Source organism: Eublepharis macularius, chromosome 11 (genome assembly GCF_028583425.1).
Source record: "Eublepharis macularius isolate TG4126 chromosome 11, MPM_Emac_v1.0, whole genome shotgun sequence".
Lineage (NCBI taxonomy): Eukaryota > Metazoa > Chordata > Lepidosauria > Squamata > Eublepharidae > Eublepharis > Eublepharis macularius.
In genome coordinates this window covers 79803676-79817755 of record NC_072800.1, presented here as the reverse complement: position 1 = coordinate 79817755, position 14080 = coordinate 79803676, and the positions used below count along the sequence as shown (strand labels likewise).

Below are 14080 nucleotides of genomic sequence, written 5' to 3'. Positions count from 1 at the left end.
GCATGCATGAGAAAGGGATGAAATAAAATGCATTTATTCCACTGACCATTCCTCTTGCTACATCCATCACACTGGCCCACAATTTACCATGAGCTTGACTGCCACATTTCATTTACAATCTTTTTTTCTTCTTCAAGAGGTACAAAGTTCAAAATGCAGAAGGCCTCCATTACTGAAGCAGCGAGAGCTCAAATAACAGAGGAGCAGAAAAGTGTGGCCTAGGCTACTGTTCTGACAGTCTCAATCTCCAACCAGTGCCAGAAAAATCTGATGCTGCAACCAATCAACTAGGAGGATCTCTCTCCTTCTGGGATGGTTCATGTGATTTTCAGTTCATTGCTTGCACTCCAGTTCCTACTTTATATAAACAAGTTCAGCAACAACAACAATCTCAGCTACTTCCAAACCCAACTTTTGTTTATCTCCAAGCTGTTGTTATGTTTTTCCTACATCACTTCCTACTTCCTTGTGACTTTCTGATGTGTCTCCTAAAACGGTTTCAGCAATATTTAAGCTAATACTTATGAGTTACTTTTGCAAAAATTTAACAGACAAAAACAAAATTAGACACACAATGATTTGGGCATGACATTTTTCTTGATGTCTCTTCAGTTGTCTATAGAGAAGAACTTCATAAAAATCATAGGGCCCAGTTTTTCATGCACAGCATAGAACATGTGAAGTTGGGCAGGTAGAGTCCCACTTGTCATTTTGTTGAAGTACTGAGAGAATCATTCCTGCTGAAGTTCAATCTGAAATACTGTAACACCCAGAACTTGAACCCAAATTCAGCCTAGCAACCCTATATAAATATGTACACAAAAAAATAGTTATTCAAAAATATTCTTACCTGTACCACAAAAACACATACTGGAACCATCACAAGAAGATACTTTCTCCAGCACAGCAAGTTAGTCAGAGTAAGTAAGTTTCAGCAAAACCTAAAGCTACCTCATCTGGGCTTGGAAATTCCTGGAGATTTGGGGATGGAGCCATAGGGAGGGTGGAACCTCAGCAGGGTATAATGCCATAGCAGCCTCCAAAGTAGCCATTTTCTCCAGGGGAACTAATATCTGTTGTCTGGAGATCAGTTGTAATTCCAGGAGATCCCCAGGAACCACCTGGGCGATAGCTACCTTAGCAATAACCTCTCAACTAGTCTCTGTATGTACCTCCAGAGTAAAACACTGTGGGGGCAATTAGGTCTCCCACCAGTTTTCCGTTTGCTAACACATGGAAAACTGGAACTTCTTATAAAAGCAAACATGGTGCTGGTGCTCCCATGTTGTTGTTTCTACTATAGGGTTCCCAATTCAACATTAGGCAGTGCAATTAAATTGTAGCTTGTGTAACAAATAATAGTGCCCATACACTGCACATGAATCACAACATCGAAGTCATGTCCAGAAATAAAGACTAGCAATAAAACTAGGGTATATTGAAAAAGGGTATATTCCATTTTCAGTAAAATAGAGGCTGCCTTCTTAAACTGGTTTGAATAAAAATCAACACAACACAAGGAATTTCCATTTATAGCTGATCCAGAATAGCTCTGATGTTACTTCCTGTGTCCATGGATGTCATCTGCAATTTTCCCCATGGATGCATGCGTTTGAGAATTTTTTGTCTGAACTTATCATCCGTGCAACATTTTAAAAGCCAACCCCAAGAACAGGGTCCCCTCAACACGAAAAAGATCAGGCAATTTAAGATACAGAATACTTATCACCATATTTTAACAACCTTTAGACTGCCTTTGAGAAGATCACTCAGTTGTCATTTGAAGTGCTACTTAAGGACGTTCACAGATCCAAAAATTACTTTGGTGCTTTCTGAACCACCTTCCTTCTTAAAAAGGCTTAAGTAGCGTTGCCTGGGTTGTACAGAGCTCAGAGATTTATTAGCAACATAAAAAAAAATATGAGCTTGGGAATTCTAACTCAGTGGTACAAGAGCAAGCTGAAAAAATCTCAGAGTGAGATTTGGACTTTGAAAAGTTCTTGCCCTATCAAAACCCCAACTCCATTCTTTTCATCTGAGAACTTCAGGTTCTCACTTCCAAGGTGTCCCAAGTTAAGTTTAAGCTAATCATACACTTCAGCAGCATTTGAATTAATTTAGCAAACATATTGCTAAAACCCGTTTCATGGTTATGTATGCATTTCTGACACAGAAAACCAGGAACCTTTATGGCTAGAACTGATTCACTCCAAGTAAAGCTTCAAATGGTTACATTGCTTTCTAGCTACCCACCCATTCTAGATGCAGCTTCCAAACCACAATAAAAAACACACCATCTAGAGAACTCCTAGTCAAGCTTAAAGAGTAACCACAGCATGCATAGGAGGCTGATCTTTCACAAAAGAATAAGTTACATAATTATACACCAGCATTTACCATTTTATCCCCAAACATATGACCTATTCAGGCAGGCATGTTCTGCTGAAATTTGTTCTGACAGCAATTCTAAATAGAGACAAGAAGAAACTGTTCTCTCTTACCTTTCTGGTTAGTGGCACTTCGATAGGAACCGGGACAACTTCTGCAAGTAGGCAGCCATAAAATGCTACCATAAAAGCAGCAGGGTCATTGTTGGGGAATACTAGTGCTACCTGTAGAAGAAATATATATAATATATGTATATATTTAAAAAGCATTCCCAAGCACATCTTTTCTACCTTTAGCCAATGCACACCAAAGATGGAATATTTATGCGACAGTACTGTAATGTTTTAGCTTTTACCCCAATATTGGAAACAGAGTGAGGAATAAGATTTCAGAAGCATTTTGACATTGGAAAAAGATGTAAATCAAACACCAGTCGTTTCAGGTAGGTACCCATGTTGGTCTGCAGCAGAACAGGAGTCCAGTAGCACCTTAGAGACCAACATGATTTTCAGAGTATAAGCTTTTGAGACTCAAAGTTCCCTTCTTCAGATACAGGGAGGAGTGGAGAATGAGACCCCCTAACACGTTATATTTTAGGGAAAAGGTGGGTGGGGTGAAGCAAAGAAAGGAGTCAGAATGTAAATGTACAATGTAGCTGGATTACATCAGAAATTAGCATCTGTATTGAGAAAAGAATCCTACGTCTCTATTCAGCCCCGGAGATTCCATTGTTCTGAATTTAAATGAACTCCAGTTCAGCAATCTCACATTGTTTAAGAATAACCACTTTTAGGTCAGCAATAGAATGTCCTGAAAGATTAAAATGTCCTCCCACAGATTTTGGGGTGTCATGATTCTTAATGTCAGATTTATGTTCTTTTGTGTAGGGGCGGGCCTGTTTGTCCAGTGTAGAGAGTGGAAGGGCATTGCCGACACTTGATAGCGTGTATAACACTGGAAGATGAACAAGTGAATGAATCTGAGATGGTATGACTGGTGTTGTTAGGTCCAGTGATTGTGCTGTCAGTTAATATGGGGACAGAGTTGGCATCTTGATTTACTGCAGGCCCTGGTCCCAGAGTCCGTGTCAGGAAGTACATTAATGTGAGTAACAAGTTGTTTAAGATTAGGGAGCTGCCTGTGCTAAAGAAAAAGTTGGCCTCCCAATGCTTGTGAGAGAAGAGTATCATGGTTGCAATTTGTTAATGATGCAATTAACTCGTTTGAGCTGAGAGCTGTACGGGACCACCAGTGGTATTCCGTTGTTGTTTCATTTGGGCCTATGTTGCAGCAGGTTATCCCTTGGTATCATCCTAGCTTTGTTGATCTGTTTCCTTACTACATCAGGTGAGAGAACTGTAATTCCAAAAATGTCTGTTGTGGATCCTGAATGTCAGAATCTCTGTCGCAGAGACTGGAACAGATGCGGCTGTAACGTAGAGCTTGCCTATAGATGATGTATTGTTTGGTGTGTTCAGAATGTGACTGGATGTGTGTAAATGTGTTTGTCAATCACTAGGTTTCCTGTATAAAGTGGTTCTTAAGCTTTGTCGTGTATTTCTACAGTGCTGATTAAAAAATGTACTTCCAGCACGGATTGATTCATGGTCAGGTTGATGGTGAAGCAGAAGTTGCTGAAGGCCTGGTAAAATTCCTCCAGGGCTTCTTTTTCATGTGTCTACATGACAAAAATGCCATCAGTGTATCTCAAGTACAGGAGGGGTGTTAGAGGGTGAGAAAGCATTATTCATGGCTGACTTGGAACAATACTTTCTCAGCTCCCACCTGCTAAGCTTATATCCTGAAAATGTTGTTGGTCTCTAAGATGCCACTAGATTCAAATTGTGCTGTTACGCAGTAGTTTGTATCTTGATCTCCTGCAAAAGGCCCAAGAAGCAACTGTTACAGTGATTTGGGGATTTAAAATATATATTACGGTTATCCGTTATCCCCTCCTTCCTATAGCATGCAAGCTGCATTTTCCTTTTCTCTCCACTCCTAGAACTTATGCTCACTTCAACCGCTGTTAAAATTACAAAGAGTGGCTATGTGCTTGAACATGGAACTGGTGTTCTCTACAGTGTTGATCTAGGCCTCAATCCTGCAAACTCATGTCACTTTATACTTCTAGATATTCATTCCAGATGTGAAATTCTGGGTTCATTCATCTGTGGCATATTACCATGTCACACAGTACAAAATTAGATTAAAAATCTTTTGAAAAGGGCTTTTTCTTACCTATGTTTTTACTCTTGCATGCTCCAAGTGTGTATGTATAAAAATCAGAGCTGTTCACAAAGCACTTCAAGAAGGGAGCTTTGACTCTCAAAAGCTCATACCCTGGAAATCTAGTTGGTCTTTAATGTGCTACTACAGCCGGAATCTTGCTCTTCTACTGGAAACCAACACTGCTACCCACGGGTAACTGTTCACAAAGGTGTGAGTAAATCCTGACACTCCAGAACTGATATCCAATTTGCACCTGTCTTCACATTTCTCCTTTGTAGTGGTTCTGGTAGGTCATACCCTTAGCAACACAAGCCACACAAAATTCCCCTCCTTTCTTAATTTTCCTCCTCGCTAGTTTCCTAAGCATTGAGAGAACAACAGGAAAACTACCAGTAATTCATCCTTCAACATCCAGCCTGATGATAATGAGAAGCTTGCATGCTATTCATGATACTTTGGCTGTTACCAATAGGTAGCTGGTTGTTGCGCAGGTCCAAAGTGAAAAACACAAATAAGGGCTATATTTGGTTGTTCCAAATCTCAGTTTTGGCAGGCCTCTAGAATTTTTGTGGACCTCAAGCAGCTGCCTGTCCTAGAAACACACTCCAGTTTATGTGAGTGGAGCTGCCCATTCCTTCCTTCTGCACCATGCATACCAGGTGATATGAGAGGTACATACTCCATATGGGTCTCTCTCTCCCTATGTGCAGGAGCCTGATTCATGCGGTTATTTTACTTCAGAATAGGGAAAGGGGATAAAGAGGTCATGCAAATAAGGCAATCATGTGTGGCGTACTTCATTTTGGAAACAACCTAAGATAGCGAATTTATCTCCATAATTTTAGAAACAACCACATTTTTTACATTCAATTCTCCAGTTTTGTGGATGTTGAAATCTGTCCATAGCCCTCAGGTTATGGCAGCGCAACATTGTAAATCAAGCATCCAGCAGAGAATCTACTGCAGAAGAACACGATGGTAACAGGAGGCAAAGCATATACATGCAGGATGCTCAGACAAAAGATCTAGCTGTGCTGTCAAGACTCATCCCCCCTTTTATTTACTCCCAGCTATATCAGCCCAAAACAAGAAGTATGACTTAGAGACTTAAGCACCGTCATAAATCAAGATACGAGATTCTGCAGACTCATCTTGGCTAAATGCCAAAGCAGTCAGTGATTTAAATTCAACATCTGCTCATAGTCTCTTTGGTTTAATTCTGGTGACTGTCCCGATTTTAGCACTGAGATGGAAGAAGGCAGTTCATGTATAGAAGACTCCAGGTGTATGAACGGAAAAGAGAATTAACGAGAAAGGAAGGGGGAAGCAAGGTGTTGCACAATAAGGAAATGGAAAGGTAATGCTGGATAGTGCCAGAGGAGGAAAGTATTGACGCACAAGAAAGATACGAAACAACACACTAAACAAGTATGGAGATCAGAAGAGGCCCCGCTCTGTTCCATGTGTATGAAGCAACATCTTTGAAAAGTAGCTCCAGTCTTCTTATATATTAGCAACTGACTAGATGGGAGCCTACCAAAGGTTAGGCTGCAATACTAAGAAGAGTTACTCTCTTGCTTGAGAGTAAGCCCTACTGAATGAAAAGGGAATTACTTTCGAGCAGAATTGCTTAGGATTGCTCCCATAATCTTGTGTTTTAGGTGGCAAGCAATTTTAGGTTGCAATCTATGAATTTAGCTTTCCACATGTCATGATTTTAGGTTTCATTATGTTGGTGTGCATTATACCCCTCCCCCCAATATTTTACTGCACTTTTATTTGGATATTTATGTTATGGATATTGTTAAGCTACCTTGGGCTTTTGCTAGAGAAAATAAATGTTGTCTAGGAGCACAGCTGGCAACATTATGCATAAGGAATCGTGCTTGCAAGCCTTGTTATGCTAATAAAAAAATTCAAATGGCATATTTTTTCCTTATCATACATATTTTATATAGTGTCACAGATACATGTTAATTATTTTTTGTACTGAAGCAGAGAAATGTACACAGCAAGGAAACTAAAAGTTTCCAGAGACTAAAAACAGGGATCCACTCATCAAAAAAGAGCTGCTGACAAGAATTTTTGAAAAGAAATGCTGTGATAGAGAAAATGCGGATTGAAACTCACACTACCCTCACCTAAGCTCAAAAGGCAAGTTAGGAAATTATGTCTACCTAAAAGGGAGAGAATGAATGTCTCATACTGTGAGGTTCTGTGACTAGCCCAGTATGAAACGACACAGAGGCCACAACAGAAAAATGCAACTTCCACTCCACTGATTCAAGAATGTCTTTTAATATATCCCCCCCACCCCCACACTCTTCTCAAGCAGTAATGGTGTTGTGCTCTTGTGCCAAGTGGGAACATTTTTAACAGACTGTGCTTCACAATTAGTTGGCAACATTTCTTGGTACAGGCCCAGCCTCCTCACAAGGCCTTGATTGTTTTAGGCCTCTGACCGATATTATTACCAAAATTGATTTCATCCACATGACAACATTCTCTAAAGCTCTTCATATAAGGAAGCCTTTGTGACACACATTTCTTTTTCAAAAGTAACTTTTTTAAAAAAAGATAGGCTCTTCTGAGTAAGCTCTCCACAAACTTCCCACCATTTTTACTGTTAGTATCGGACATAATCAGGCAAACAAGCTGCAACGGTATTATCACTCAGTGATTTAACTAACCTGCTAAAAAAAATTAGGAGATTAATAGTGTATTCCAATTCATATACCCATATTCTGCTACCTAGGTGTTTTAAAGAATAAAGCTGGATGCCATTAAAAATATGGAATAACTACTCCAGCCCTTACCCGGTCTCCTGGCCGCACCATTGGTTCTTGCTTTGTGCCTAATTTATGCAGAATGTTGTATGCCACCTTCATACTCCGAGTCCAGAGTTTGCCTATTCATAAAACATATTGTAGAGTTACCTTTAAAATGGATTACACAGTTTTATTCTGATTAGAATTCAAACAGTTTTTATTCTTTCTTTCACTCTCATACACACAAATATTTGTCAAATGACTTTGGTATGTTCTGAAGGACAAATCTTGTATCCCAGTGCCCAATGTGTTCTTGTAGTATAAGAAACTGAGTAATCCTACAAGTTATTAAACCTATCCCTATCCCAGCAGATCATCAGACTAACCACAATACTGTGTTATGCTGCAGACCTGGCTCCTGTTACCAGGGCTGGATCGACAGGGGGGCATGGGGGGTAGTCTGCCCCCGGTGCAACCAAAGAGGGGGTGCCGAGTGCAGCTGCCAGGCCTGGGAGCGCGCAGGTGGCAGGATAGGGGGTGCGCTTGCCGTGCGCCCCCTGTCCTGCGGGGCAGGCGAAAGGCAGCGCAGGTGGATGCGAGGCTGCCCGTGCCATTTGCCTGCCCCACAGGACAGGGGGTGTACAGCAAGCTGGCCACCCCCTGTCCTGTGGGGCAGGCAAATGGCGCGAGCGGCCTCCCAGCCACTCACGCTGCCGCCACCAGCTCCGCTGTGTGCTGGGACAGCCGGCTTGCCGCAGGGCGGCACACGCCGCCCTGTGTGATGATGTCACAGAAGTGACGTCATCACGCAGCGCCGGGAGCGTGCACGCGCGAGTAGCCGGTCTTCAGTTGCCCTGGGGGCCGGCAACTGTAGATCCAGCCCTGCGCCTGTTACCCAAACCAAGGGTCTACAATACACTCAGTCACAGCATGCAGTTTTGTACAGTCAATGGCTTAGAACCACCACGGTCAGAGTGTCAAAGCAGGACAGGATGGCTGTTATGAAGATAAAATGGAGCAATGAGAAATTATTTAAACTGCTTTGGGTGCCCATTGGGAAGAAAAGAAGAGAAGGAAGGAAGTTTGTTCAGAACCTGAACGTTTGTTCAGAACCTGCAGAACCCAGTGAAGGCTTTAATCGAATGCAGCTTGGGCTGCCTGCATCCTGCACCCTCAAGCAGATTTAGAAAAGAAAATGGGATTCAACACGTGGGCCTCCTACCAAATACAGCTTGACAAAGTATGATTGGCAAACACTTAGCAGACCATATTGTATGAATGTCACATTGTCTGTATGATTGGTAGGTCAAAAGTACTAGTGTAATTTGAAGATGGAAGTAAAGACTTCGCAAAATGCATAATTTTGAAATAGGATTTCAAAGAAATGTCCTTCCAGGAATGGGGTGCTTATGACTAAGTTTCACTGTAGATTGTCTGGAGTACGGTGTAATATCACCTAGGCCATATGGCACTGTCAGTTAGACTACGTTTCAAACAATCATTTCTAAAGTTTCCATTCAGCTCATGCACAAAAACTTTCTTCCAACAGCAACTAAGATTCCTTTGTTCCTTCCCAAGGGATGAGATAAATATAGGAAGACAGAAGTTGTTTTGCTTAGCTTGAATATGGCAGTACGCATCACTACCTGAAGCTTCCAATTATTGCTACTTATTCCTCTCACAAAGTAAGTCTAAGTAAAGTGTTGCTGTGCTATTACAGTGTTGGGAAAATGGCACACCAGTCTGTGGTAAGAGCAAGAGTCCAGTAGCACCTATAGGACTAACATAGTTTGTAGTAGGATATGAGTTTTCGTGACTCAGCTTACTTCTTCAGATACCGTCTGTGATAAGTTACTTTTAAAAATATTTTCATTTGGACACTACAGTGTGAAAGCAAGAGAGCGATCTCCAGCAATACAGAGAATGGTGTAGCCATTCTTAACAAATCTTTGTTATGCATGTTGGAGGCTCACGGAACTATGGACCTTAATCACACACAAAAGCCACCTTCCTTTCTACCTTGAGCAAAACTCTCAGTTCACGGGAAGCCAAAATACTGGTACCAACAGGGCTCATTTCAAGGGGGAATGCACTGGAACGGCGTTCTGGCAGTTCTCCCAAATCAGGTGGCCCCACCCACGTGACTTTAGGGCTGTTTAGGCCTCGATTGGGGCCAAAATGGCCCAAACCCAGGCCAAAACAGCTGGGATTGGGTCGGTGCCGGGCATGGGACATTCCTCCACCCAGCACTGACCTGATCCGGGCTCTTTTGGCCCCCGATCCAGGCCGAAATGGGCCCCAAACGGCCATATTTGGCCATTTGGGGCCCATTTTGGCCTGGATAAGGGCCGGATTGGCCTGGATCCAGGCCGAAATGACCGGATCAGGTGAGTTCAAGTTGGGGGAACCCTGCCACACCTGACACCAACCTGGACCCGGCCGTTTTGGCCCGATCTGGGCCAAAACAAGAAAAAATGGTCATTTTGGGCCCGTTTCTGCCTGGATCGGGGCCAAAACAGCCCGGATTGGGTTGGTGCCGGGTGGGGGAAGCCTCCCCCGCTGGGCACCGACCCATTCCTGGCCATTTCAACCCCGATCTGGGCCAAAATGGGCCCAAAATACCCCAAAATGGCCGTTTTGGCCCAGATTGGGATGAAACGGCTGGGTCCAGGTTGGTGTCAGGTGTGGCGGGGTTCCCCCATCTTCGGGGCTGAATGGGCCCGGATTGGGGCCAAAATGGCCCAGATCATGTTGGTGCCGGGTGGGGGGAGCCTCCTCCCACCTGGCACCAACCCAGTCCCAGCCGTTTTGGCCTTCATCCGCGCTGAAACAGGCCCAAAATGGCAATTTTTGGCAATTATGGCCCGTTTTGGCCCGGATCAGGGCCAAATGGGCCTGGATCGGGTCGGTGTCGGGTGGGGGAAGCCTCCCGTACCCAGCAGCAACCCGGCCCTGGTCATTTCGGCCCCGATCCGGGCCCAAAAGGGCCATTTTTGGCCTTTTTGGGCCTGGATCAGGGCCAAAACAGCCTGGACTGGGACAGTGCCAGGCCTGGTTCCAATCCGATTCGGGCCATTTCTGCCCTGATTTGGGCCTGAAAGGCCCCAAATGGCCACTTTTAGCCATTTTGGGCCGTTTTCTGCTGGGATTGGGTCCAAAATAGATGATATTGGGTAGGTACCAGGTGGAGGAAACCTTCCCCTCCCAGCACCGACCCAGTCCCGGCCATTTCAGCCCTGATCTGGGCCACAACAGGCCCAAAATTGCCATTTTTGGCCATTTTGGCCCCATTCCTGCTGGGATTGGGTCCAGAATGGCCGGGACTGGGTCGGTGCCAGGTGGGAGAACCCTCCCCTGCACAGCACTGTCCTGGTCCTGGCTGTTTCATCCCTGATCTGGGCCCAAACAGGGCCCTAATGGCCATTTTTGGCCATTTGGGGCCTGTTTCGGCCAGGATCAGGACCAAAACCACCAGGACTGGGTTGGTGCCTTGCGGGGACCCCTCCCCTGCCCAGCACTGACCCAATCTTGGCCATTTTGGGCCAAATCCAGGCCAAAACGTGCCCAAAATAGCCATTTGGGTCCTGTTTCCGCCTGGATTGGGGCCAAAAGGGCCATGATTGGGCCACTGCCAGGTGGGGGAAACCTTCCCCCATGTGGCAGCAGCCAAAACCTGGCCATTTCAGCCCCATCAAGGGGTGTGGCATATGCTAACGAGTTATGCTAATGAGTTCCTGCAGCTCTTTTTCTACGAAATGACCCCTGGGTACCAAAGACCCTATGTAAGAGTCTACTACCGTTTTTTTTAATCAAATGCAAACACTGATAATTTCTGCCTTTAAGTATTATGAGATTAGAAGCAACTGTGTTGCAGTTTTTCTTCTGTTAGCACAAAGGAATCAGACCCCTTTCCGTATGCCTGGCAAGATTTATCGTTTTGTCCTGTGCTCCTCTCAAACTGGCAGGCCGCAGCAGGCCTATTTATGAAGGGCATAATTAATTGCAAATTTTCCCCATGCAAGCCATGCTCTTGTGTAACATCCAGTAGAGCTTGTTCAGGAGAAGTTCCTATATGATTGTACCTATAAAGCAGCATCATTGGACCCTAACCCAAATGATACTGTAAGTGAAGCACTGATCACCTTCAATCCACGTAAACAACATTAAACCTACTGAGAAAGCTCAATCCGCCTCTATGAACCGTTTCCAAGTCATTACTCTCAACACAAATGATTCCATTTCACAATCATTAAATAAGGGACATTTCAAAGTAAGAATTCACAGGTAGAATATAAGGAAGAAGCAGTGAGGTAAAAATTTTAAATCCACACAAACCTTATTTACATAAAGCACGAGAAGGAAGAAATAAGTCTGAAATCAGGCATGCCTCTTTACACAAAACACTTTTGGGTGTAAAAAGAAAAAGATCAACAGCGCCACTTCAGAATGCAGAATAGATGGTTGGTATGAATCACAGAACTACAAAAGTGTCCTAATCTGGTCCCCTTCTGAACATGCACAGTTTCTACATGACAAGAGTCCCCTCTCCGTTTGTAATTTGAACTGCAGATTGGTAAGAGTAGCTGATTTCAATATGACTGAACATCCATTAAAGCAAAGAGGCCCAAGTTCATTCTCAGGACATCTTTGAATATGGCCCAGAAGCACCAATAATGCAGGAGGACCGTATTACATCTTCCTTTTGGTGCTTGAAGGGTCACTGGCCCATCGCTTAGCAAAGCCACTTTCACTCATCAGACAAAATAAACGCAAGCCTCTATGACAAAAGCACAAATAATGCTTTTCAGGTTGTTTCCAAAAGCTCAGTTACCCAGAAGTGAATTCCATTAAAATTCAATGGGACTGACCCCTAGGAAAGTATGCCAGGATCTCTCATGAAGTTATCAAGGGACTGTGTAGGAAGCCTTCTGGCCAGATGTCTCTTTTCTTCCACTACTGCCATATCATAAAATGTGTAAAGTGTAAAGACAGCCAGAAAATAAAGCTTGCAAGAGAGGGGTATGTCAAGAGAAAAGGAAATGCGACAAGATCAGTTGTCATATTATAAACAGTAGGCTTGTTGTCACCACACAGCACCAACTCAGTCACAGCAAGCCAAAAGCGTCTTACCGAAACGCCAGCCAGCATCTCAGTTTGCAAAATGGCAGCTGCAAATAATTATGTCCGGTTGTTTGTTTTAAAAAAAATATCAAAAGTTATGTTCAATTATAAACAGGGTAATCCTAAACAGAGTTACAGCCTACCCTTCTAAGCTCATTATGGTCAATAGGCATAAAGAGTATAGGATTATACTGTTTAGGATTATATCAAAAGTATAGTGGAACTATAGAGGAAATGATTTAGAGAAGACCCTGCATGCAATTTTTATGGTGGAATATACTTATGCAAAAATAGTTGCATGAAGAGTATACAAAACATAGATTCGTGAACCCATACTGCATACTTCAGAATTTGGGCCGTTTTCACACTACTAACCTGCTTCCGCAACCTTGCAAAACGTCAAGCAAAAACCGTGGAAGATAGCGTCTTTTCGCGAGAGTTTTGTGTGATGTCGTGCAAAACTCTCACGAGAAGACGCTATCTTCCACATTTTTTGTGCGACGCAACATTATGGAAGCAGGTTAGTAGTGTGAAAACAGCCCAGGTTTTGTAATTCAGAAAGCCACTAGGTAACAAGTCTCAGCAATTAGGACGACACAAAATGTTTCCCATGCCCAAAGATAAAACACTTGGGTGTTTGTTTGTTTTTTAAATGAAGGGGGAAAAAGGCTCCCAAGAAATTGGCTAAAGTCAATACAACAAAAGCTATCTGGTCAAGATTAGGGTGGGCAATGGCATGAAAATCCCTTATTTGCTGCCTTGAACTCCATGACAAAAATATGAATTAACAAGGAGGTTCTAGTCTGGTATTATGAAACCCAGTTGACAAGGAGTCTCCCGAAGAGGTCTATCCCACCTAGACTCTTTTAGTGGAGATTCTAGAAATTAGCATTAAACCTCATATACACCAAGCAGTAAGCTATACGCATCCTCTTCCATAATTTGTGCCCCTCCACATTGGCTTCTTCATTAAACTGAGCAGACTGAGTGCTTAACTTACCCATAAAAATTTCCAATCACTTCTCAAAAAAGCATATTTTAAATAATCCAGGAAGGAAAACCATGAATATTTGACAATAATCAAAGATGAAAATATTGGGCGGGAGTTGCCATAGAGTTTGCTTACCGTAAGTGAGAATATATAGTGGTTTTCCATTGGTGTCCATAGTGGTTAGGCAAGGAGCTTTGGGGGAAATTGTCCCCCATCGTTGTAACGCTGCTTCAAGAGACGGAGGCCAATTCGTAACGACACCCAACTGTTCCCCTCTCATAGCCAACATCTGAGCTCCCTCTGGCTTTGGTTGGTTTGGGTCTGGCTGTTGAACTTACAGTTATAAGAGACAGTTACTTTATACATTTTACACTGTGCTTGATTACATTTAAAGAAAAGTAAACATTGGCCTCTGAAAGGTCATCTAAGAATAAGAACATTAACCACGAGCTCAGAATTCACTGCACTTAGGTGCAGTTTAGACATCAAAGTCAAACCATGAGCTGGCTGATGGGAGTGTTTTGTAGGCTCCAGCACCCCTCCCCCCATACTGGATCCAATGGAGTGTTCCCATGGATAGAAG

General features: G+C 43.2%; 1 protein-coding gene across 2 annotated transcripts in view; it reads right to left on the bottom strand.

Moving 5' to 3' along the window:
* DIP2C (disco interacting protein 2 homolog C) overlaps positions 1 to 14080 on the bottom strand; it is a 347378-nt gene that overhangs the window by 71415 nt on the left and 261883 nt on the right. For both annotated transcript variants that reach the window (XM_054991506.1, XM_054991505.1), the window contains 3 exons: positions 13633 to 13830; positions 7434 to 7525; positions 2502 to 2612 (listed from right to left, as the gene is read on the bottom strand). In XM_054991506.1, coding sequence (XP_054847481.1) covers positions 2502 to 2612; positions 7434 to 7525; positions 13633 to 13830 — 401 coding nt within the window. The remainder of the gene's footprint in view (positions 1 to 2501; positions 2613 to 7433; positions 7526 to 13632; positions 13831 to 14080) is intronic.